Consider the following 25,480-nt stretch of genomic DNA (forward strand, 5'->3'; position numbering starts at 1 on the left):
ATAATCCGAAACACAAGCAAAACAAACTGCAAATGCATCAAACAAGTTTGCAGTCACAAGTTTGATGTAGTCAATGTGTGCTAGGACTATGGAACCAAATACTACACTTTTGACTACTTTAGTACACTATAAGTGGATTTGTCCCAAAACGTATTACACATTCAAATAGAGGGACTAAATACTGTACATAAAGTGCTTTAATTTCTAAACGGTAAAACATACATGTATGAAAATACCCTCAAATAAATGGTTTACATTCTTTACTGTCATCTCATGTCAAAGATTTGATCTCAAATCCCAAATGCTGGAGTATAGAGCCAAATTAAATAAATACAGAGGGGAGTGTATATTCATATATTTGTTAATGTCCATGTCTAAAGGGCGAGCCGAGTGGGAGTGAGAGAGTTGTGGACGTACAAACTTGAGCAGGAAGGTGTTTTCCCTCAGCGCTCCGATGCAGCCGGCAAAGCCCAGGATGAACATGACCCCTCCCGTCACCAAGAAGAGCCAGACGGGGTCAAAGCCCCCCAGGTCTGTGATGGACGAGATGTTGGAGAGAACACCCTAGAGACAGAGAGAGAGAGAAAGAGAGAGAGAAAGAGAGAGAGAGACACAGAGAGAGACACAGAGAGAAAGAGAGAGACACACAGAGAGAGCGAGAGCGAGGAGAGAGAGAGTTTCAATGTGTTAACAGTGAGCACAGTTAGAATTGTATGCTTTGCTACTCTTCCAGACACGAGGGCGGTCCAGGAAAAAGACTGATTATTTATTGTACTAATCAGATTATTTATTTGTGTAATATATACACTATGTGGATACCTGCTCGTCGAACATCTCATTACAAAATCATGGGCATTAATATGGGCATTAATATGGAGTTTTTCCCCTCTTTGCTACTATAACAGCCTGGCTTGCAGTCGGTGTACCAATTCATCCCAAAGGTGTTTGATGGGGTTGAGGTCAGGGCTCTGTGCAGGCCAGTTAAGTTCTTCCACACCGATCTCGACAAACCATTTCTGTACAGACCTCACATTGTGCACAGGGGCATTGTCATGCTGAAACAGGAAACATCCCCAAACTGTTGCCACAAAGTTGGAAGCACAGAATCATCTAGAATGTCATTGTACGCTATAAGATTTCCTATCACTGGAACTAAGGGACCTTGCCCGAACCATGAAAAACTGCCCCACATGATTATTCATTCATCCTCCACCAAACTTTACACTTGGCACTATGCATTCGGGCAGGTTGCCTTCTTCTGGCATCCACCAAACCCAGATTGGTGGATTCACCAACTTCCAGTTGGTGAAGAGTGATTCATCACTCCAAAGAAAGCGTTTCCACTGCTCCAATGCTGGCGAGCTTTACACCACTCCAGCCGACGCTTAGCATTGCGCATGGTGATCTTAGGCTTGGCCATGGAAACCCATTTCATGAAGCTCCCGACGAACAGGTCTAGTGCTGATATTGCCTCCAGAGGCAGTTTGGAAATCGGTGAGTGTTACGATTTTTACACGCTACGGAACTGCAGCACTCGGCGGTCCTGTTCTGTGAGCTTGTGTGGCCAACCACTTCGTGGCTGAGCCGTTGTTGCTCTTAGACATTTCCACTTCACAATAACAGCACTTACAGTTGACTGGGGCAGCTCTAGCATGGCATACATTCAACGAACTGACTTAATCCTATGACGGTGCCACTTTGAAAGTCACTGAGCTCTTCAGTACGGGCCATTCTACTGCCAATGTTTGTCTTGCATGGCTGTGAGCTCGATTTTATACACCTGTCAGCAACGGGTGTGGCTGAAATAGCCAAATCCACCAATTTGAAGGGGTGTCCACATGCTTTTGGCCATGTAGTGTATGAGACCTTACCCAGCTATCACATTTGGCTCCTTGGAAGTTGCGGGAAATAAGTTTTTGGTTTCCCATTGGTTCCGGGAACTAAACAATACGTTTCCTGAGCATTAAAACAGAACGTTTTTTTTACGTTCTGAGACCGGAAGTAAAACGTTCGCCTGTTCTGAGAAAATATACTTTTAGGTTGCAGGGAGGTTCTGAAAACGTTTTACTTTGGTTCATTGCAAGTTTTCCTTGGAAGTTTTATTATCATTCTGAGAACAGAAATGCTAGGTTATTTGAAGGTAATGAAGTAATGTTCTGAGAACATTCTTTAAATGTTGTGAATGTTTTGAACAAAATGTAAAGGTTATTTGGAGGTTTTTTAATAACTTCCTTAAAACTTTCACTGAATGTTTCAATAAGACTTCTAGCTTAAGTTAATTGTTTTGAACTCCAGCACGGATAGGACACATGGACATTCATTAAATTAGGCATTAATCATGCAAAGACATGTATTTTTTATGATGACACGGATTCAATGAGATTCAAACCTCTAATCTTATTTTTTCTATCCATGGAGTAAGTCCCCTTCGACACCAGGATCGAGCTAGCATGCCAGTTTTCTTTTTACTCATACAAAGCTGTTAATTTTAGTTTATTCAAACAGACCCCATTTCAAAGGAAACAAGCACTCATTAAGATCAGGTGTGGCCAATTAGTGGCCACGGCCAACACACCTGAACATACTTAACAAGATAGCGGATAGAGAGATTTTTATTGACGCTGAGAACAGAATGTACAGTGCTTCAGAAAATATTCATACCCCTGGACTTAAGCCACATTTTGTTGTGCTACAGCCTCAATTCAAAATGGATTAAATATATATTTTTCTCACCCACCTACACACAATACCCCGATATGACATTTCGAAAAACATGTTTTTTGAAATGTTAGGAAATGTACTGAAAATGAAATACATCTCATTTACATGAGTATTCACACCCCTGAGTCAATACATGTTAGAATCCCCTTTGGCAGCGATTACAGCTGTGAGTCTTTCTGAGTAAGTGTCTAAGAGCTTTGCACACCTAGATTGTACAATATTTGCACATTATTCTTTTAGAAAATTCTTCAAGCTCTGTCAAGTTGATTTGTGAATATTGCTAGACAGCCATTTTCAAGTCTTGCAAAATATTTTTAAGACAATTTAAGTCAAAACTGTAACTCGGCCACTCAGGAACATTAAAGGTAGCTTTGGTAAGCAATTCAAGTGAATATTTGGCCTTGCGTTTTAGATTATAGTCCTGCTGAAAGGTGAATTTGTCTCCACGTGTCTATTGGAAAGCAGACTGAACCAGGTTTTCCTCTAGGATTTTGCCTGTGCTTAGCTTAATTCCGTTTCTTTTTATCCTAAAAAACTCCCTAGTCCTTGCCAATTTCAAGCAACATGCTTGAAAATGTGATGAGTGGTACTCAGTGATGTGTTGTGTTAGATTTGCCCCAAACATAACACTTTGTATTCAGGACATAAAGTTCATTTCTTTTCCACATTTTTGCAGTTTTACTTTAGTACCTTACAGCCATTCAACTATGTAACTGTTTTAAAGTCACCATTGGCCTCATGGTTAAATCCATGAGCGGTTTCATTCCTATCAGGCAAGTGAGTTAGAAAGGACGCCTGTATCTTTGTAGTGACTGGGTGTATTGGTACACCGTCCAAAGTGTAATTAACACCATGCTCAAAGAGATATTCTATGTCTGCTACCAATAGCTGCCCTTAGTTGCGAGGCAATAAAAAACCTCCCAGGTCTTTGTGGTTGAATCTGTATTTGAAATTCACTGCTCGACTGAGGGGCCATACAGATAATTGTATGTGTGGGGTACAGAGATAAGGTAGTCATTGAAAAATCATGTTAAACACTGTTATTGCACACAAAGGAACGTATTATGTCACTTGTTAAGAAGAGTTTTACTCCTGAACTTATTTAGGCTTGCCATAATAAAGAGGTTGACTACTTATTGACTCAAGACATTTCAGCCTTTCATTTTTTTATTAATTTGTACAAATGTCTAAAAACATAGTTCCACTTTTATATTATGGGGTATTGTGTGTAGGCTGGTAAAACAAAATTTGACCCCTTTTAAATTCATGCTGTAACACAACAAAATGTGGAAAAAGTCAAGGGGTGTGAATTCTTTCTGAAGGTAGTGTATATGTGGGGAAGGTAGTGTATATGTGGGGGCGGCAGGTAGCCTAGTGGTTAGTGTTGGGCCAGTAACCGAAAGGTTGCTAGATCAAATCCCCGAGCTGACAAGGTAAAAATCTGTTGTTCTGCCCCTGAACAAGGCAGTGTTCCTAGGCTGTCATTGTAAATAGGAATTTGTTCTTAACTGACTATGTTTTTAAATAACATTCTTAGAACGTTATGTTGAACTACTGAAATTCCCGCAGAAGAACGTTGTTTCTTAACGTTCTCTGAAAAATTTGAGAACATTACTTTAAATGGAACCACGAGGAAACCTGTAGGAAACGTTATGCTGAAGTACTGAAATTCCCACAGAAGAACGTTGTTCATTAACATCCTCTGAACTACCAAACATTACATTAAATGTAACCATGTTTGAACTTTTAGGAAACGTTCTGTTAAAATAATGTAATACCAAGAAAATAACTTTAAAGTTCCTTAAATGTGCTAAGAATGTTCCAAAGCTAAGGAACTACCCTGCGCCATTCCTAGAATGCTGTGGGAAGGTTGTATGGAGAATATCCATATCACAACCACTCTCTCACCAAGCTCTAAGAAATACGGTTCTCAGAACGTTATGTGCTAGCTGGGTATGTTCTGTTCTTACTGTATATTGATCTTCTTATGGTATAATTTCTTTGTGCAATATACAGTACCAGTCCAAAGTTCCGACATACCTACTCATTCAAGAGTTTTTCTTTATTTTTTTATTATTTTCTACATTGTAGAATAACAGTGAAACTATGAAATAACACATATGGAATCATATAGTAACCAAATTGTTAAACAAATCAAAATATATTTTATATTTGAGATTCTTCAAAGTAGCCACCCTTTGCCTTGATGACAGCATTGCACACTCTTGACATTCTCTCAACCAGCTTCAGGAGGAATGCTTTTCCAACAGTCTTGAAGGAGTTCCCACATATGCTGAGCACTTGTCGGCTGCTTTTTCTTCACTCCGAAGTCCAACTCATCCCAAACCATCTCATTTGGGTTGAGGTCAGGTGATTGTGGAGGTCAGGTCATCTGATGCAGCACTCCATCACTCTCCTTCTTGGTCAGATAGCCCTTACACAGCCTGGAGGTGTATTGGGTCATTGTCCTGTTGAAAAACAAATGATGGTCCCTGTAACGGTAGTCCTCCTCCTCTTCAACCGAAAAGGAGGAGTAGTGATTGAACCAAGGCGCAGCGGGTTGTGAATACATAATTTAATAAAGACACGACAAAACAATGAAGACAGAAAACGACCTATACTTGAATAAACTACAAAATAACAAAACCGAAATATATAGACAGACCTTAACAATACGAACTTACAAATAACGCGAAGAACGCAAGAACAGGGAAAAATAGACTACACAAAAGAACGATGACCAAAACAAACCGAACAGTCCCGTATGGTGCGACAAACACTGACACAGGAGACAACCACCCACAACGAACACTGTGAAACAACCTACCTAAATATGACTCTCAATTAGAGGAACGCCAAACACCTGCCTCTAATTGAGAGCCATACCAGGCAACCCTTAAACCAACATAGAAACAGACAACATAGAATGCCCACCCAAACTCACGTCCTGACCAACTAACACATACAACAAACTAACAGAAATAGGTCAGGAACGTGACAGTCCCACTAAGCGCAAAGCAGATGGGATGGCGTATTACTGCAGAATGCTGTGGTAGCCATGCCGGTTAAGTGTGCCTTGACTTCTAAATAAATCACTGACAGTGTCACCAGAAAAGCACCACCACACCAACACACCTCCTACATGCTTCATGGTGGGAACCACACATGTAGAGATAATCCGCTCACTTACTGTGCGTCTCACAAAGACACGGCGGTTGGAACCAAAAATCTCATATTTGGACTTATCAGACCAAAGGACAGATTTACACCGGTCCAATGTCCATTGCTCTGTTTCTTGGCCCAAGCAAGTCTCTTCTTATTATTGGTGTCCTTTAGTAGTGGTTTCTTTGCAGCAATTCAACCATGAAGACCTGATTCACGCAGTCTCCTCTGAACAATTGATGTTGAGATGTGTCTTTAACTTGAACTCTGTGAAGCATTTATTTGGGCTGCAATCTGAGGTGCAGTTAACTCAAATGAACTTATGCTCTGAAACAGAGGTAATTCTAGATCTTCCTTTCCTGCGCTTGATGGTTTTTGCGACTGCACTTGAAGAAACTTTCAAAGTTATTGACATTTTGACTGACCTTCATGTCTTAAAGTAATGATGGACTGTCGTTACTCTTTGCTTATTTGAGCTGTTCTTGCCATAATATGTAAATGGTCTTTTACCAAATAGGGCTGTATACCACCCCTACCATGTCACAACACAACTGACTGGCTCAAACGCATTAAGAAGGATAGAAATTCCGCAAATTGACTTTTAACAAGGCACACCTGTTAACTTCTCTGGGATATGTAGGACGGTAACGTCCCACCTAACCAACAGCCAGGGAAATTGCAGGGCGCCAAATTCAAAACAACAGAAATCTCATAATTAAAATTCCTCAAACATACAAGTATTATACACCATTTTAAAGATAAACTTCTGGTTAATCCAGCCACAGTGTCTGATTTCAAAAAGGATTTACGGCGAAAGCACACCTTGCGATTATGTTAGGTCAGTACATAGCCACAGAAAAACACAGCCATTTTTCCAGCCAAAGAGAGGAGTAACAAAAAGCAGAAATAGAGTTCAAATTAATCACTAACCTTTGATGATCTTCATCAGATGACACTCATAGGATTTCATGTTACACAAAACATGTATGTTTTGTTCGGGTAAAGTTCATATTTATATCCAAAAATCTGAGTTTAGGCGGGACGCTACTGTCTCACTTAGCCAAAAGCCAGAGAAAATGCAGCGCGCCAAATTCAAATAAATTACTATAAAAATCAAACTTTCATGAAATCACACATGAAAGATACCAAATTAAAGCTACACTGGTTGTGAATCCAGCCAACATGTCAGAATTCAAATAGTATTTTCGGCGAAAGCAAACGATGCTATTATCTGAGGATAGCACCATTGTAAACAAAGAGAGAGAAGCATATTTCAACCCTGCAGGCGCGACACAAAACGCAGAAACAAAAATTTAATTCATGCCTTACCTTTGACGAGCTTCTGTTGTTGGCACTCCAATATGTCCCATAACCATCACAAATGGTCCTTTTGTTTGATTAATTCCGTCGTTATATATCCAAAATGTTCATTTATTTGGCGCGTTTGATCAAAAAATAACACCGGTTCCAACTTGCTCAACGTGGCTACAAAATATCTCTAGGTTACCTGTAAACTTTGCCAAAACATTTCAAACTACTTTTGTAATACAACTTTAGGTATTTTTTAACGTAAATAATCGATAAAATTGAAGACGGGATGATCTGTGTTCAATACAGGATTAAAACAAACTGTAGCATGCTTTCTGGTTACGTGCCTCTAACAAAGAGTACACTTCACTCGACCGTCGTTCTGAACAGGGCTACTTCTTCATTCCAGAAAGGAAAAACCCTCAACCAATTTCTAAAGACTTTTGATATCCAGTGGAAGCGGTAGGAATTGCAAGAAGGTCCCTTAGAATTCTGTATTCCCAATGAAAACTCATTGAAAAGAGAGTGACCTCAACATTTTTTACATATGAATGGTTTGTCCTCAGGGTTTCGCCTGCTAAATAAGTTCTGTTATACTCACAGACATGATTCAAACAGTTTTAGAAACTTCCGAGTGTTTTCTATCCAAATCTACTAATAATATGCATATCTTGTCTTCTGGGGATGAGAGCTGGCAGTTGAATTTGGGTATGCTTTTCATCCAAACGTGAAAATGCTGCCCCCTATCCTAGAGAAGTTAATTTAAATGCATTCCAGGTGACTACCTCATGAAGCTGGTTGAGAGAATGCCAAGAGTGTCATCAAGGTAGAGGGTGGCTACTTAGAAGAATCTCAAATATAAAATATATTTTGATTTGTTTAACACTTTTTTGGTTACTACATGATTCCATATGTGTTATTTCATAGTGTTGATGTCTTCACTATTATTCTACAATTTAGAAAATAGTAACAATAAAGAAAAACCCTGGAATGAGAAGGTGTGTCCAAACTTTTGACTGGTACAGTACATGTATATCTTAATCTCTTCATTCAAAGACTCAATCATGGACACTCTTACTGACATTTGTGACTGCTTTGCATGATGTATTGTTGCCTCTACCTTTCTTGCCCTTTGTGCTGTTGTCTGTGACCAATAATGTTTGTACCATGTTTTGTGCTGCTACCATGTTGTGCTGCTGCTTGTTGTAGTCATGTTGGTGTTTCTACCATGCTATGTTGTTGTCTTAGGTCTCTCTTTATGTAGTGTCCTATTGCCTCTCTTGTCGTGATGTGTGTTTTGTCCTATATATTTATTTATTTTTAATCCCAGCCCCCGCCCTCGCAGGAGACCTTTTGCCTTTTGGTAGGCCGTCATTGTAAATAAGAATTTGTCCTTAACTGACTTGCCTAGTTAAATAAAGGTTAAATCAAATAAATAAAAGTATATTAGACATCATTGTATGTTCTTATAGGGTTCTTATGTTACCTAGTCTCACTCACCTTCTCATTCCAGGCCCATAGTCCAATCCCCAGGAAGGCCACACCGAGCAACTGAAAGAGGACAGACAATAAGTAACATTAATAATCACATAACAAACCTCAGGGAGATACCCAAAGGGTGAAACCTCCCCTCAAGTTCACTTTTGTTGAAATTCCCGGAGGATGAATTATCTTTCAATTTCACCTTCGATGCTTACAAAGGTTGCAGAAACACACAACTCCCATTACTTCACTTTCGAGTGCTAAATTTCATGTTTGGACATCTTCAATTGGGTAATCTAAACAGGAGTCAAGCAACAACAAGCAGGAATGTACAATCCTCCTGAGGAGTTTCTTCACCCTTAATAAGTAGCCTACAATGTCTGCAAAGTAAAGAAATCATTGGTTTAATTTCTTGGCCGATTTTTTTATTTAACATTTTAGTCATTTAGCAGACGCTCTTATCCAGAGCAACTTACAATTAGTGCATTCATCTTAAGATAGCTTGATGAGACAACAACACATCACAAGTACATCAAGAACATTTTCCCTGAAGAAAGTATTTATCATCAAAGTCAGTGGTAGTAGGAAAAGTGCCTTTTTTTGAAGAGGGGGAGGGCGGGGGGGGCGTGAGAGTTATTTAAGATAGTCTTCAGAGAGGTAGGACTTCAGATGTTTTCGGAAGATGGGCAGTTCCCCTTGACGCCACACTGTCCTGACTTTAGGGGGAAGCTTGTTCCTCCCAAGACAGAGAAAAGCTTTGACTGGGCTGAGCGGGAGCTGGGGTGGGACGGCCAAGAGGCCAGTAGTGGTGGAATGGAATGCTTGAGGATTCCTGAGAGGAAGAGCAGCTCCGTTTTGTTGAGGTTGGCCATGAAGTGGTGGGCCGATATTCAAGCTGAGATGTCTGCCATGCATGCAATGCATGCAGAGATGAGTGTCACCAACTGGGTGTTAGAAGGGTAGTTGAGTGTCATCCGCATAGCAATTATTGGAGAGACTATGTGAGAATATGACAGGGACAAGTGACTTGGTGCAAAGAGAATTGAAATTTTGAAGCCCTTTAAATTCCAGGTTTGTCTCGGTTTGACAGAACTAAAGGTAGGCTTGGTGGTAACATTTAATACCACTGTCTCAGGGTAAGTTGGGGGGTCCGAAGTGTCTGCCTGCCTGTCTATCTGCATGTCTGTCTAACTGCCTGTCTGACCGTCTGTCTATTCTGTTTTTCTGCCTGTTCATCCTTCTGCCTGTCTGTCTGAGAGGATGCTGTGGGGGCCGGGCATTTGGAAGCTGACAATGCCGGGGCCAATTCAAACAACAACAACAACAACAAGTGAACGGGACAGGCCCAAGCTCCACCCTTCTAGCTTGTCTTGATCAGGCCATGTCAGCCAGCTATGTTTAACTCTGCTTGCCCTATAATGTCACTGAATGATACGAACAAACTGCTGCATCTACAAGCCAGCAACAGAGGACACTGGCAGAGTGGCTATTGCACCAAGAGCCACTTCATGTGGTTGTAATACAGAGCTGTTGGTTAAGGGCTGGTCTGAGATCAGAGGCTAGAGGGGAGTGCAAAGATGGTGACACAACCAAAAGAGATGTGTGGCTACATGAGCTGAGCTGTAAAGAGGAGCAGCACACCTCTAACTTTCAATCAGCTTTCGTTCGATGATCAACGATGCAAGTTCATTGACACTCTGGAGAAGAATAACTGCAAGGTCATTACATGTAAAAGGAAGGCCCAATATTGATGGCCATAGTGATGATCCTATTTACTGTCCGTCAGTGGCAGGGGCCCACTAGGCAAACACTTTCCACGTCATTTCAACAACAAAAAGCCTATGTGATGACATTGAATCAACGTGGAAAACAAATTATATATTTTGAAAGTCATCAACGTAAAGGAATTGTCTTTTTTTCACACAACTTTTAACCTAAATCCGATGACAATGTGATTTTTTTTGTTGAATTCACATTTAGTTGACAACTCAACCAAATGTGAATCAAAACTAGAAGTTGAACTGACATCTGTGACCAGTTAGGCAGAATGAGCAGGCCTGTTTGTCCTGATGGTCGGAACACCCCAAGGGCTTGGATCAATATGCCGTACCAACACGAGAAACAGCTAAGCCTCATTAGCTGGGGGTTTCACACTGTCAATAAACACATACACGGCACACACACCCACGCACACATTCAGACATGCAAACATTCATGCAAATCACAAACGGAGTGATACACAGAAATGTGGTAGCTTGGTAGCTAAAGGCATCCGTTGTCGTGACGTCAGAGAGGACTTCGACCTGTCACTCATCTCAGCTTGGCTCACGGTCACATATAACCCTGCATGACATGCTCACACCAAACATGCCACTGTAATAACAGACACTCACACTGTCACTGTAACAGAGTGGGAGCAGAATAAGCCATCACACCACCACAATCAGTATTATCATTACTGTGTAATTACAGTCCTAGTTTTGATTTCATGACAATGGAGTTAAAAGTAAGCAGTATTTTCATATATTTACAATTGAGTCATTTAGCAGATGCTCTTATCCAGAGTGACTTACAGGAGTAATTAGGGTTAAGTGCCTTGGTCAAGGGCACATCGGCAGATGTTTCACTTAGTCGGCTTACGGATTCAAACCAGTGACCTTTCGGTTACTAGCCCAACGCTCTTAACCATTAGGCTACCTGCCACCCTATACATGATGACTCACTTTGGGAAGAGAATAATGGTGTTAAATCTCAGGTTGTTTCGTGCTGTATCAGAGCCACCTTATCAACACACACTGTGAATCACGTAGTCTAGATATGGTTAGTTTACTGTGTGTTTTGAAGAACCATGCGCGGCTCTAGGGAAAAGAGAAAGTGGGTCTGGTCCTCTGGGTACCATTTTGAAGGTAACCTGGTTGAGGGAAGAGAGAGCCATGATAATTGAAGACACCCTAAATAAAGTAAACCATCTAACATGTTAGGATAAGGTATATTTTATATCTGCATCATTGAAAGATGGATTAAAGGTTACTTTACACATAAATACTAGCTATTTGTTTATAAAACATGTGTGAATTATAACCCTCTCTATAATGAATTCTCCCTTCAGCCATTGAAAACAAGACGAGTGCAACGTTAGCGCAGGAAAATGCATACTGTCACTTTAATTCCCTGAGATGGCATTGAATATTAAAATGGGTGGCAAGACCTGATAGCTTTTCCGAAAACCTATACACATTCAAATGTAGGTAACTTGACCTGACGATGTCCCGGACATTTTCTGGAGGGTCTTTTACACAGCTCACTGCTCACATAAATATTGCAGTGGAGCCAAATGTCGGCTTGCAAGCTCATGCTGTTTCTATGGCGACGCCTCTAGTGTCTAGATTGGCGGAGGGGGTGCCGGTGAAGTTAACTGGGCTGCTGGGGGGCACAGAGCTGAGCACTAAGCATTGAGCTATGGGAGAGACATTGGGAAAAGAAGTCCGCCAATACGCATGTGTGTCAAATCAATATATAGAGAGAGGGAACCGTATAGGCACCGTATTCCCTATATAGTGCACTACTTTTCACCATGCGCCCATAGACCTCTGGTAAAAAGTAGTGCACTATGTGTAGGGAATAGGGTGCCTTTTGGGGGATAGACATACATTATGCTACACAGATTCACACTCCTTGGTTGGACTGAGAGTATTGCTTCAGAGATGATTGACAACGAGACAAATCCATATACTAAAACCGTCAGACACTATATCAGAACTGATTAAAATGAGAATATCTCCAAGGGCCAGAGGATAAATGTCCATTCTGTCACGTTCCTGACGTATTTCTGTTAATTTGTTATATGTGTTAGTTGGTCAGGACGTGAGTTTGGGTGGGCATTCTATGTTTTCTGTTTCTGTGTTGGTTTTGGGTTGCCTGGTATGGCTCTTAATTAGAGGCAGGTGTTTGGCGTTCCTCTAATTAAGAGTCATATTTAGGTAGGCGTTGTCACAGTGTTCGTTGTGGGTGATTGTCTTCCGTGTCTGTGTATATGTTTGCACCATACGGGACTGTTTACGGTTTGTTCGGTTTATGTAGTCTGTTCCCTATTCGTGCGTTCTTCTTGTTTTATGTAAGTTCGTCGTCTAGGTCTGTCTACACCGTTTGTTGTTTTGTTAGTTTAGTTAAGTTCGTGTTTTCTTTAATAAATTATGTGTTCAAACTCCACTGCGCCTTGGTTCGATCAATACTCCTCTTCAGATGAAGAGGAGGAGGACTGCCTTTACACATTCAGCATTATTTCAACACTGTCGGGGGTCTCTGTCTAAACTCACATGGATAGATTTAAGCGACGAGGAGGATTATCATACTGTATAAAGCTATAGCCATATTTCCCCCACACTCCTCTGTGTCCATACAGATTTAACTAGATCTACTGAGGTGACAGTGACAAATTACACCATAACCCTTTGGTTTCCATGGTTCTTGTTTTCTAAAGACTCCAATTGTGTAACATGTTACCCCGAACTTCACCAGACACCGCGAGGTCCTCCAGACTTTGGTCCCAGACAGACCACTCTCATGGCTGCGGTTCTATTACTATAGCTGTGTCCAAAGCCTTCATTTATCCACTGACCTTCAGTTCATTACAACTCCATGAGAACTTTCTGTAATGTTGATAGAATGTAGTGTAGATACAACTTTTATATAATGCAAATATTGACTTCCAATGCCAGAAAGAACAAAATGATTTGGGTTATAAATGATCATGTTAAAAAGTGGTTGAGTGCATTCAGTGAGTTACAACCTTTACATTTTAGTCATTTAGCAAACGCTCTTATCCTGAGCGACTTACAGGAGCTTTCCTCAAGGGCACAGACAGATGTTTCACCTAGTCGACTCAGGGACTCGAACCAGCGACTTATTGGTTACTGGCCCAACGCTCTTAAAATTACTAAGCTACCTGCCGTCAAAAGTCGTGCTCAACTATGTGGTCGCACAATATTTGGAAATACTGAATGTATGAATTACATTGGGCATCATGTGAATGTGTGGCCACACAAGGAGAACGTTTTTGAGAAGGTGTTGGATCAGATAGCATATGCCATGACAGAACGTTTTAGGCTGACACTGCACTCATAATCCCATTGAAAAGCAATCAATTATTGGCACAACCTCTCTTCAGCTCACTAGCTCCATTAGTTAAATCTGATGTCATACGCACCTACACTACCATTCAAAAGTTTGGGGTCACTTAGAAATGTTCTTGTTTTTGAAAGAAAAGCACATCATTTTGTCTATCAAAATAACATCAAATTGATCAGAAATACAGTGTAGACATTGTTAATGTTGTCAATAGTACCCGCAAAACACCAATCTCAACGTCAACAGTGAAGAGGCGACTCCGGGATACAATAGTCATTTACAACATTAACAATGTCTACACTGTAATTCTGATCAATTTGATGTTATTTTAAATGGACAAAAAAAATGCTTTTCTTTCAAAAACAAGGACATTTCTAAGTGACCCTAAACTTTTGAACGGTAGTGTATGTATTACACAATGCACGGTACCCTGGGGCGGCAGGTAGCCTAGTGGTTAGAGTGTTGGGCCAGTAACTGAAAGGTTGCTGGATCGAATCCCTGAGCTGACAAGGTAAAAACGTCTCATTCTGCCCCTGAGCAAGGCAGTTAACCCACTGTTCCCAGGGCACTGAAGACAAGGATGTCAATTACGGCAGACCCCTGCACCACTCTGATTCAGAGGGGTTTGGTTAAATGCGGAAGCCGCATTCAGTTCTCTTCCAAAGACATTTAAGTTGTAGTCCTGTAGTTTATCAAAGCCTTCTCTCACACACACAGGCTATATGGTTACATCTTGAAGGCAACAGGAAAGGGGATCTCCCACTCTATGGTTCTGGCCTTTGCATCTCAGCAGCAGATATGTATTAGCCATAAAGAGCTTAACTCTTCACCAGCAACCGTATTAATCTCAACATCAGCTTTACGAAAAATATCAAAAGCACATATTTTATAGGCCTAAGCATGCCGGCGACATTGCACTAACATGAAAGGTTAAACAGGCACTTGCTGCCCCATTACTGAAGAGCTCACTAATGGCAAAACTATCAGTACAACACTGGCTCTCACGGTCATGGACATGGCAAACGGCACTGAAAGCAGACAATGGCGAATGGGAAAGACTTTAGGAGGGTGGACAGAGGGAGGGGTGGAGGGGTTGAGGGAAACAAAGGCGATGGAGGGCGTTGAATGGGATTACATTAGCATTGAATTAACCAGGAAACCGGCCTGTCGGTATCAATTCGGCCAAACTCCTGTGAGCCAGAATGAGACCCGAGAGAGTCACATGACCTCAACGTGACATCATCTCAATGGGACAAGGGGAGAAAATCTCTAGTCTCCTATTCCCAGTCCAAAACCAGACAGAGCCATCCTTCAGGGAAAGACGTTGAAGCGCCAAATTAGATTATCCGGCCCATACGGTTATTATATTACAATGACATTGTTATTGTCTTTGTCCCTCTGGAGATGAGAAATTACTATTGAGCTCAGGCTTGTGCATTTCTCTAAGAGAGCAGTTGAAACTAATAAGAAAACATGTTCCACCAACAATAGAATCTGAAAGGTTTATTTAGTACATGTTCCAGCTACAGGGTATTCTATAATGAGCTCTTCCTGTGTCTGAGATGAAGTCCCTGAAATAATGGTTGGAGCTTTAGAAGCTATCCTCCTCTTCAGTGTGTACTCGTAGTCCAGCAATCCATGACAGGCTATAGTTTCTCAGTAGATTTGAGACAATTCACTAATTGGCCTAGTCACAATTCGATTATTGTTCACCTAACACTAACGCACCTAAACTGTTTTGGAATCAGTGCCGATTTTAGCATGTAAATCTTGGTGGGTCAAACAAAACAAAAAAAATTAGGATGCAAGCCAGCAAAGCCACTACACAACACTAATCAATAAATGAATTGCACTATAACAGTGACAAATGGTGCCCAGAAACTGTTAGGGCCTACATAAAGCTGTCCCAACAGCAGTCCCAACACCTTACCACTGATACACCTGGCTATCAGCAGAGCCTTGTCTGGCAGTGAAACAGTTAATTCAGCCTCATTTACTGCCTTTAAAAAAAAAGCTGATGTGGCTGACTTGCTTAAACAAATGTGGTTTCTACAGACAATTTACAGTGCTGCTTGAAAGTATGTGAACCCTACAGGGCTGGTCATTATTTTGCTATAAAATATTAAAATAACATATAAAATCCTTTAATGACAGAAACAAAAAATATATTTCATTGTTTATATAACAAAAGTGGATTATTTAACAAAAACTCAGATTTGATGTGTGCAAAAATGTGAACCCCTTCAGTCAATAGCTTGTGGCACCTCCATTAGCAGCAATAACTTGGAGTAAACATCTCCTATAGCCAGTAATCAGTCTCTGACATCTGTTTTGAGGGATTTTTGTCCACTCCTTCTTACAGAACTCAGCCAATTGAGTGAAGTTTGAGGGGTGTCTGGCATGAACTGCCCGCTTCACGTCCTGCATCTCGATTGGATTTAGGTCAGGACATTGACTTGGCCAATCCAAAACACAAATCGTCCTTCTCCTGAGCCATTCTTTGGTAGATTTGCTTCAATAGGTTCAATTGGATCATTGTCTTGTTGGAAGATCAATTTTCGGCCCAGCTCTAGCTCTTTTACTGATGGCCTGATATTCTGTTCCAGAACCTCCTGGTAATATCTCAGAATTCTTGGTTCCCTTGACGATGTGGAGTCATCCAGGTCCAGAGGAGGAAAAGCAGCTCCAGATCTTGACATTCCCACCACCATGCTTGACTGTTGGGATAAGGTGGTCTCTGGCAAAGTTAAGAAGGGCAGTTTGGTTATTTTTGACAGCAAAGGCTTCTTCCTAGCAACCCTCCCATGAATGGCATTTCGATTCAGTGTTCTTCTTATTGTTGAAGCATGCACAGTTACCTGAGATGCAGCAAGGGAGGTCTGCAAATCTCTAGATGTTATGTTTGGGTTGGCTTTTACCTGATTTATTATCGTTCTTGTGGCTCTTGGGGATATTTTGGAAGGGCATCCACTTCCACTCCTAGGTTGCTGTCATGTTAAATGCTCTCCATTTGTAAATGATTTGCCTCGCAGTGGACTGATGGAGCTCAAATCTTTTTGCGATGATTGTATAGCCTTCCCCAGACTGATGTCATCTGAGATCTCCTTTCCTCTCGGCATGGTGTGGTTTGTATTCACCTGGATGGGTAGCACCAAACTGACCACGTTTCTTATCTCTATTTATCAGAGTCCCACCCAAACTCTTTCCTAACAATCTCTCCTTTGATTGATTCATTTTGTACCCAATTATTTACCCACCTGATTCTACTTACCTACTTAATTTAACCAATGCAACTTGGGGTTCACTTATTTTTGCACCTGCACTAATTCCTTTTTAATTCTGTTTTTCTACAACACGCATGATTTCCTCTACAACAGTGGAGGCTCCTCAGAGGAGGAAGGGGGGGACCATCCTCCTCAGTAAACTTCATAAAATAAAATAAACATTTAAAAAGTTATAATTTTTAGATAAAACTATTCTAAATATATTCACATTTCACCAAATAATTTATTAAAACTAGAGGTCGACCGATTATGATTTTTCGACACTGATACCGATTATTGGAGGACCAAAAAAGCCGATACCGATTAATCTGACATTTTTTAAAATTTATTTGTAATAATGACAATTACAACAATACTGATTGAACACTTATTTTAACTTAATATAATACATCAATAAAATCAATTTAGCCTCAAATAAATAATGAAACATGTTCAATTTGGTTTAAATAATGCAAAAACAAAGTGTTGGAGAAGAAAGTAAAAGTGCAATATGTGCCATGTAAGAAAGCTAACGTTTCAGTTTAAGTACCTTGCGCAGAACATGAGAACATATGAAAGCTGGTGGTTCCTTTTAACATGAGTCTTCAATATTCCCAGGTAAGAAGTTTAAGGTTGAGGTTATTATAGGAATTACAGGACTATTTCTCTCTATACCATTTGTATTTCATATACCTTTGACTATTGGATGTTCTTATAGGCACTTTAGTATTGCCAGTGTAACAGTATAGCTTCCATCCCTCTCCTCGCTCCTACCTGGGCTCGAACCAGGAACACATCGACAACAGCCACCCTCGAAGCAGCGTTACCCATGCAGAGCAAAGGGAACAACTACTCCAAGTCTCAGAGCGAGTGACGTTTGGAACGCTATTAGCGCGCACCCCGCTAACTAGCTAGCCATTTCACATCGGTTACACCAGCCTGATCTCGGGAGTTGATAGGCTTGAAGTCATAAACAGCACAATGCTTGAAGCATTGCGAAAAGCTGCTGGCAAAACGCACAAAAGTGCTGTTTGAATGAATGCTTACGAGCCTGCTGGTGCCTACCATCGCTCAGTCAGACTGCTCTATCAAATCATAGACTTAATTATAACATAATAACACACAGAAATACGAGCCTTAGGTCATTATTATGGTAGAATCCGGAAATTATCATCTCGAAAACAAAACGTTTATTCTTTCAGTGAAATACGGAACCGTTCCGTATTTTATTTAACGGGTGGCATCCATAAGTCTAAATATTCCTGTTACATTGCACAACCTTCAATGTTATGTCATAATTACGTAAAATTCTGGCAAATTAGTTTGCAACGAGCCAGGCGGCCCAAACTGTTGCATATACCCTGACTCTGCGTGCAATGAACGCAAGAGAAGTGACACAACTTCATCTGGTTAATATTGCCTGCTAACCTAGATTTCTTTTAGCTAAATATGCAGGTTTAAAAATATATACTTCTCTGTATTGATTTTAAGAAAAGCATTGATGTTTTTGGTTAGGTACAGTCATGCAACGATTGTGCTTTTTTCGCAAATGCACTTTTGCTAAATCATCTCCCGTTTGGCGAAGTCTTTGTTAGGAAAAAATAGTCTTCACACAGTTTGCAAATAGCCAGGCGGCCCAAACTGCTGCATATACCCTGACTCTGTTGCAAGAGAAGTGACACAATTTTCCTAGTTAAAAGAAATTCATGTTAGCAGGCAATATTAACTAAATATGCAGGTTAAAAATATATACTTGTGTATTGATTTTAAGAAAGGCATTGATGTTTATGGTTAGGTACACGTTGGAGCAACGACAGTCCTTTTCGCGAATGCGCACCGCATCGATTATATGCAACGCAGGACACGCTAGATAAACTAGTAATATCATCAACCATGTGTAGTTAACTAGTGATTATGATTGTTTTTTATAAGATAAGTTCAATGCTAGCTAGCAACTTACCTTGGCTTCTTACTGCATTCGCGTAACAGGCAGGCTCCTCGTGGAGTGCAATGTAAGGCAGGTGGTTAGAGCGTTGGACTAGTTAACCGTGAGGTTGCAAGATTGAATCCCCGAGCTGACAAGGTAAAAATCTGTTGTTCTGCCCTTGAACAAGGCAGTTAACCCACCGGTTGCAAGATTGAATCCCCGAGCTGACAAGGTAAAAATCTGTTGTTCTGCCCTTGAACAAGGCAGTTAACCCACTGTTCCTAGGCCATCATTGAAAATAGAATGTGTTCTTAACTGACTTGCCTAGTTAAATAAAGGTGTAAAAAATATATTAAAAAATATATATTTTTTAAAAATCGTCCAAATCGGTGTCCGATTTCCGATTGTTATGAAAACTTGAAATCGGCCCTATTTAATCAGCCATTCCAATTAATTGGTCGACCTCTAATTAAAACACTCTGTTTTGTAATGAAGGCCTACAGTAGCCTCAACAGCACTCTGTACCAGCGTGTAGCTAGAGGACATCTAGCTTCCGTCCTCCTCTTGGTACATTGACTTCAATACAAATCCCAGGAGGCTCTTGGTTCTCACCCCCTTCCATAGACTTACACAGTAATTATGACAACTCCCGGGGGACGTCCTCCAACCTATCAGAGCTCTTGCAACATGAACTGACATGTTGTCCACCCCAAGCAAAGGATCAGAGAATTAATCTAGTGCTGAAAGCATAAACTACAGCGAGCTAGCACTGCAGTGCATACAATGTGGCTGAAACACCTGCATTTTGGAGCTGCCTTACTCAAGAAAGCAAAGAGACCATCCATATTTGTATGGAAGCTTTATTAACTCGATTTTATTTTACATTGTTTGCAAACGGATATGTGACACGTATTAATGCCAAAATAACATGCAAAACAGGCAACTACAAAAAATGTGGGGCTCAAAACAGGTAGGGCTCTGCACCTGCCAAGATTGACTGGTCGCCACTGCCTGGAATGAACATTCAAATCAGGCTTAGTGTACTATCTTACGCAGTGGGATTTGAATGCGACATAATGTTGTCTGATGATGATATATTGCATATTCATGTTCATTCATACATTTGCATGTGAGGACAATAAGCTTCTCACGTGTCACGTACGTGAGTTCGTCACGACAAACAAGGACAGAAAGCCGATTACCGGGGACACTGGAGTGTAGGCGACTTTAAATTAAAAAGTGCTCTGGGTAGCAGCCTACAGTATGTGAAGGCTATTGTGAATGTCAACAAATCTAAATAAGCAAGATTAAAAAGCGCTTGTAATGCATATCAACACAAACAAAAGGTTTTGCTGCTATTCACATATCGAACGATCACATTTGAATGTTTATCATCGGCTATTATAGCATATTATTATAGACATAGCTAGCTTGTGAGGGATTGGTTGTAAAATAAGCATGGAAAAATTACAAATGATCATTTCATTTATGAAGCCATTTCCTCTAGATGGGCCTACTGTTTAATTTAACAACATGGATGGAAGATTGCCCAATAAAAGACAATGAGATACAAATATAGCAAAAATAAAAAAATAAACTTACCCAAAATATTATGTTAAATCCAAAAATAAAATATTTGATGCAGCAACTGACTTCGTGACCTTTAAATTGTTTTCCTGACATGCTTGAATATCATCAACATACAGTACGCTTCATACGCGGAAAAGTCAACGGGATCATGGGCTCGCAAGTGGCAGGTTCAGCGATCCAGTTCTTGCAATTTGCTGCCTGCTCGATTCATCCAAATGAAATAAACATAATGTAGTCTATCCCTTGATACGGATGTCACACTGATAAAAGCAGAACAATGCACAATCCAGCACAGGAAAGAGCAACAAACGTCAACCTACTAGGCTATGTATTTAGAACTAACTGACTAGTGTTCTGCCCGCAGCACAAACGATGTCACGTTCGTATGATAACGAGGAAACCTTCAAAATAAAATCCCGCATTTCAAAGCATTGCAATGTCAATAACTCCTTCAAATTAGGTATAAATGATACTCAAGAAGAGGCTATGTCTATGGAAAATAATGAACTATGTATAATGTTTGTTCGAACGCGCTAGCAGACTGGAATTTACCTTCCACAAAGTTGCATTATTTTCCAGAGAATGCATAGAGCCCCTAGTTGATTATATCGTTAATACCATGCCTATACATTTGCCACTAGAAATGTGTTCAACATCCACTGAAGTAGCTAGCAAATTTAGGCTACAGTAGTTGCCATGGTAACCAAACACACATATTTAGCTAGTTTAGCTAACAAAAACATCAGAATATGAAAATCGAATTCAACAATAGCAATACTGTTTTCAATTAGACTTTTTCTTTCAAAATCATCTCAAACAAAACTTGTAAAAAACTATAGCCATTGAGTTCTACCATGCAAATATACAGTGCTTTATTGTAATCGCTCCTCTTTCACCCCAGCTGCCAAACTAACCCTGATTCAGATGACCATCCTACTCGTGCTAGATTACGGAGACGTAATTTATAAATCAGTAGGTAAAGGTGCTCTCGAGCGGCTAGATGTTCTTTACCATTCGGCCATCAGATTTGCCACCAATGCTCATTTTAGGACACATCACTGCACTCTATACTGGTCATCTCTGTATAACCGTCGCAAAACCCACTGGTTGATGCTTAGTTATAAAACTATTTTAGACCTCACTCCCCCCTATCTGAGACATCAACTGCAGCCCTCCTCCACATACAACACCCGTTCTGCCAGTCACATTCTGTTAAAGGTCCCCAAAGCACACACATCCCTGGGTCGCTCATCTTTTCAGTTCGCTTATCAGTTCCAGCTAGCGACTGGAACGAGCTGCAACTACAAACTGGACAGTTTTATCTCAATCTCTTCATTCAAAGACTCAACCACGTACACTCTTACTGACAGTTGTGGCTGCTTTGCGTGATGTATTGTTGTCTATACACTCTAGCCATTTGTGCTGTTGTCTGTGCCGAAGAATGTTTGTACCCTGTTTTGTGCTGTGTTGCTACCATGCTGTGTTGTCGTCTTATGTCTCTCTTTATGTAGTGTTGTCGTGATGTGTGTTTTCTCCTATATCTTTATTTAATTTATTTGGAATCCCTGCCCTCATACCCGCAGGAGGCCTTTTAGTAGGCCGTCATTGTAAATAAGAATGTGTTCTTAACTGAATTGCCTAGTTAAATTAAAAAAAATAAGGAAATAATGCATGTCTAGAATGCCCTTCAAGGCAATCAGAAATGAGTATTCAACAATGCCATGGTATCCACCTAGGGCGTGTTCGTAAATTCACTCTGGCTATCTACTCATCATCTACTCTCATCATCATCTACTCTCATCTGAGTGTTCCAGAGCGCAGAATAGCTGATTAATTTATGAACGATCAACACCCGTTGAATATGGCCGGTGTCAGTAAACATGCAATTAAATTGTTGCCAGGAGCACAGTTACAGTCAGTCACCAATGCTCTGGATAACATGAAAACGGCCTAACCAGCTCTGCTAGGGTGACAAAAATGGTCAGAGTGAAGTGTTCTCTCATTTATGTCTGGAAGTAGCTAGCAAGCTAGCCATCCTACAATCTAAGCTTGATACCCTCAATCTCACACAAATTATCAATGAACCTACCAGGTACAACTTCAAATCCGTAAAAACTGGCACCCTCATAGATGTCATCCTAACTAACTCGCCCTCCAAATACACCTCTGCTGTTTTCAATCAAGATCTCAGCGATCACTGCCTCATTGCCTGCATCCGTGATGGGTCTGCGACCAAACGACCACCCCTCATCACTGTCAAACGCTCCCTAAAACACTTCTGCGAGCAGGCCTTTATAATCGACCTGGCCGGGGTATCCTGGAATGACATTGACCTCATCCCGTCAGTAGATGAGATTCTTTAAAAGTGCCTTCCTCCTTCCTTCCTTAAATAAACATGCCCCCAATCAAAAAATGTAGAACTAGGAATAGATAAAGTGCTTGGTTCACTCCAGACCTGTCTGCCCTTGACCAGCACAAAAACATCCTGTGGCGTTCTGCATTAGCATCGAATAGCCCCCGTGATATCCAACTTTTCAGGGAAGTTAGGAACAATAATACACAGGCAGTTAGGAAAGCTAAAGATAGCTTTTTCAAACAGAAATTTGTATCCTGTAGCACTAACTCAAAAAAGTTCTGGGACCCTGTAAAGTCCATGGAGAATAAGAGCACCTCCTCCCAGCTGCCCACTGCTCTGAGGCTAGAAAACACTGTCACCACCGATAAATCCACTATAATTGAGAATTTCAATAAGCAGTTCTCTACGGCTGGCCATGCTTTCCACCTGGCTACCCCTACCCCGGTCAACTGCCCGGCACCCTCCACAGCAACCCGCCAAAGCCCCCACCATTTCTCCTTCACCCAAATCCAGATAGCTGATGTTCTGAAAGAGCTGCAAAATCTGGACCGCTACAAATCAGCCGGGCTAGACAATCTGGACCCTCTCTTTCAAAAATTATCTGCCAAAATTGTTGCAACCCCTATTACTAGCCTGTTCAGTCTCTCTTTCGTATCTTTTGAGATTCCCAAAGATTGGAAGCTGCCGCGGTCATCCCCCTCTTCAAAGGGGGTGACACTCTAGACCCAAACTGCTACAGACCTATATCTATCCTACCCTGTCTTTCTAAGGTCTTCGAAAGCCAAGTTAACAAACAGATTACCGACCATTTCGAATCCCACCGTACCTTTTCCGCTATGCAATCTGGTTTCAGAGCTGGTCATGGGTGCACCTCAGCCACGCTCAAGGCCCTAAACGACATCATAACCGCCATCGATAAGAGACATTACTGCGCAGCCGTATTCATCGACCTGGCCAAGGCTTTCGACTCTGTCAATCACCACATTCTTATTGGCAGACTCGACAGCCTTGGTTTCTCAAATGATTGCCTCGCCTGGTTTACCAACTACTTCTCTGATAGAGTTCAGTGTGTCAAACTCTCCTTCCGTGGCCTCCAACTGCTCTTAAACGCAAGTAAAACTAAATGCATGCTATTCAACCGATCACTGCCCGCACCTGCTCGCCAGTCCAGCATCACTACTCTGGACGGCTCTGACTTAGAATACGTGGACAACTACAAATACTTAGGTGTCTGGTTAGACTGTAAACTCTCCTTCCAGACTCACATTAAACATCTCCAATCCAAAATTAAATCTAGAATCGGCTTCCTATTTCGCAACAAAGCACCCTTCACTCATGCTGCCAAACATACCCTCGTAAAACTGACCATCCTACCGATCCTCGACTTCGGTGATGTCATCTATAAAATAACCTCCAACACTCTACTCAACAAACTGGATACAGTCTACCACAGTGCCATCAATTTTGTCACCAAAGCCCCATACACTACCCACCATTGCAACCTGTACGCTCTCGTTGGTTGGCCCTTGCGTCATACTCGTCGCCAAACCAACTGGCTACAGGTTATCTACAAGTCTCTGCTAGGTAAAGCCCCGCCTTATCTCAGCTCACTGGTCACCATAGCAGCACCCACTCGTAGCACGTGCTCCAGCAGGTATATCTCACTGGTCACCCCCAAAGCCAATTCCTCCTTTGGTCGTCTTTCCTTCCAGTTCTCTGCTGCCAATGACTGGAACGAACTGCAAAAATCTCTGAAGCTGGAAACACTTATCTCCCTCACTAGCTTTAAGCACCAGCTGTCAGAGCAGCTCACAGATTACTGCACCTGTACATAGCCCATCTATAATTTAGCCCAAACAACTACCTCTTCCCCTACTGTATTTATTTATTTATTTTGCTCCTTTGCACCCCATTATTTATATTTCTACTTTGCACATTCTTCCACTGCAAATCTACCATTCCAGTGTTTTACTTGCTATATTGTATTTACCTTGCCACCATGGCCTTTTTTTGCCTTTACCTCCCTTATCTCACCTCATTTGCTCACATTGTATATAGACTTATTTTTCTACTGTATTATTGACTGTATGTTTTGTTTATTCCATGTGTAACTCTGTGTTGTATGTGTCGAATGGCCAGGTCGCAGTTGCAAATGAGATGCATGCTCGCTCTCGCTTGTTGAATGTGAAATAGGCTACACTACAGCATTAAGAACGGGTGGGGAGTTGGAAAGGAGAAACCCATACTTTCCGATAGTAGGCCAATCTTAACCCTGGGCTACATACATCCTGACAAAATACCTCATATGAGTTACCTGGTAATGTACCTTTCTGGAAGAAAAAAGAAACGCACACCTATGTAGGCGAGGTGCTGGCTAGCGGAGTAGAAAACTAGAAAATAAAGGAGAGCCGCACACTCTAGGAGCTCAGATGCAAAAATATTTAATTACCAACGTTTCGACAGACAAGCTGTCTTCATCAGGGTACAATGAATGTACCTTTCTGGACCTTATAAACGGTCGAGAATAGAGCTAAACTGAATTAT

At 41.1% G+C, this 25,480-nt stretch overlaps 1 protein-coding gene across 3 annotated transcripts in view; it reads right to left on the bottom strand.

The window, feature by feature from the left end:
- LOC129865781 (tetraspanin-5-like) overlaps nt 1-21,242 on the bottom strand; it is a 33,523-nt gene extending 12,281 nt beyond the window's left edge. The window contains exons 1-3 of one of the 3 annotated variants that reach the window (XM_055938791.1): nt 20,593-21,228; nt 8,692-8,742; nt 418-564 (exon numbers count right to left, since the gene is read on the bottom strand). In XM_055938791.1, coding sequence (XP_055794766.1) covers nt 418-564; nt 8,692-8,742; nt 20,593-20,673 — 279 coding nt within the window. In that variant the 5' untranslated portion in view covers nt 20,674-21,228. Of the gene's footprint in view, nt 1-417; nt 565-8,691; nt 8,743-20,592 lie in introns of all 3 variants that reach the window. The other 2 variants (XM_055938792.1, XM_055938790.1) reach the window with 2 other exon arrangements.
- Nucleotides 21,243-25,480: the final 4,238 nt, after the last annotated feature.

The sequence above is a fragment of the Salvelinus fontinalis genome, chromosome 11, assembly GCF_029448725.1.
Source record: "Salvelinus fontinalis isolate EN_2023a chromosome 11, ASM2944872v1, whole genome shotgun sequence".
Classification (NCBI taxonomy): Eukaryota; Metazoa; Chordata; class Actinopteri; order Salmoniformes; family Salmonidae; genus Salvelinus; species Salvelinus fontinalis.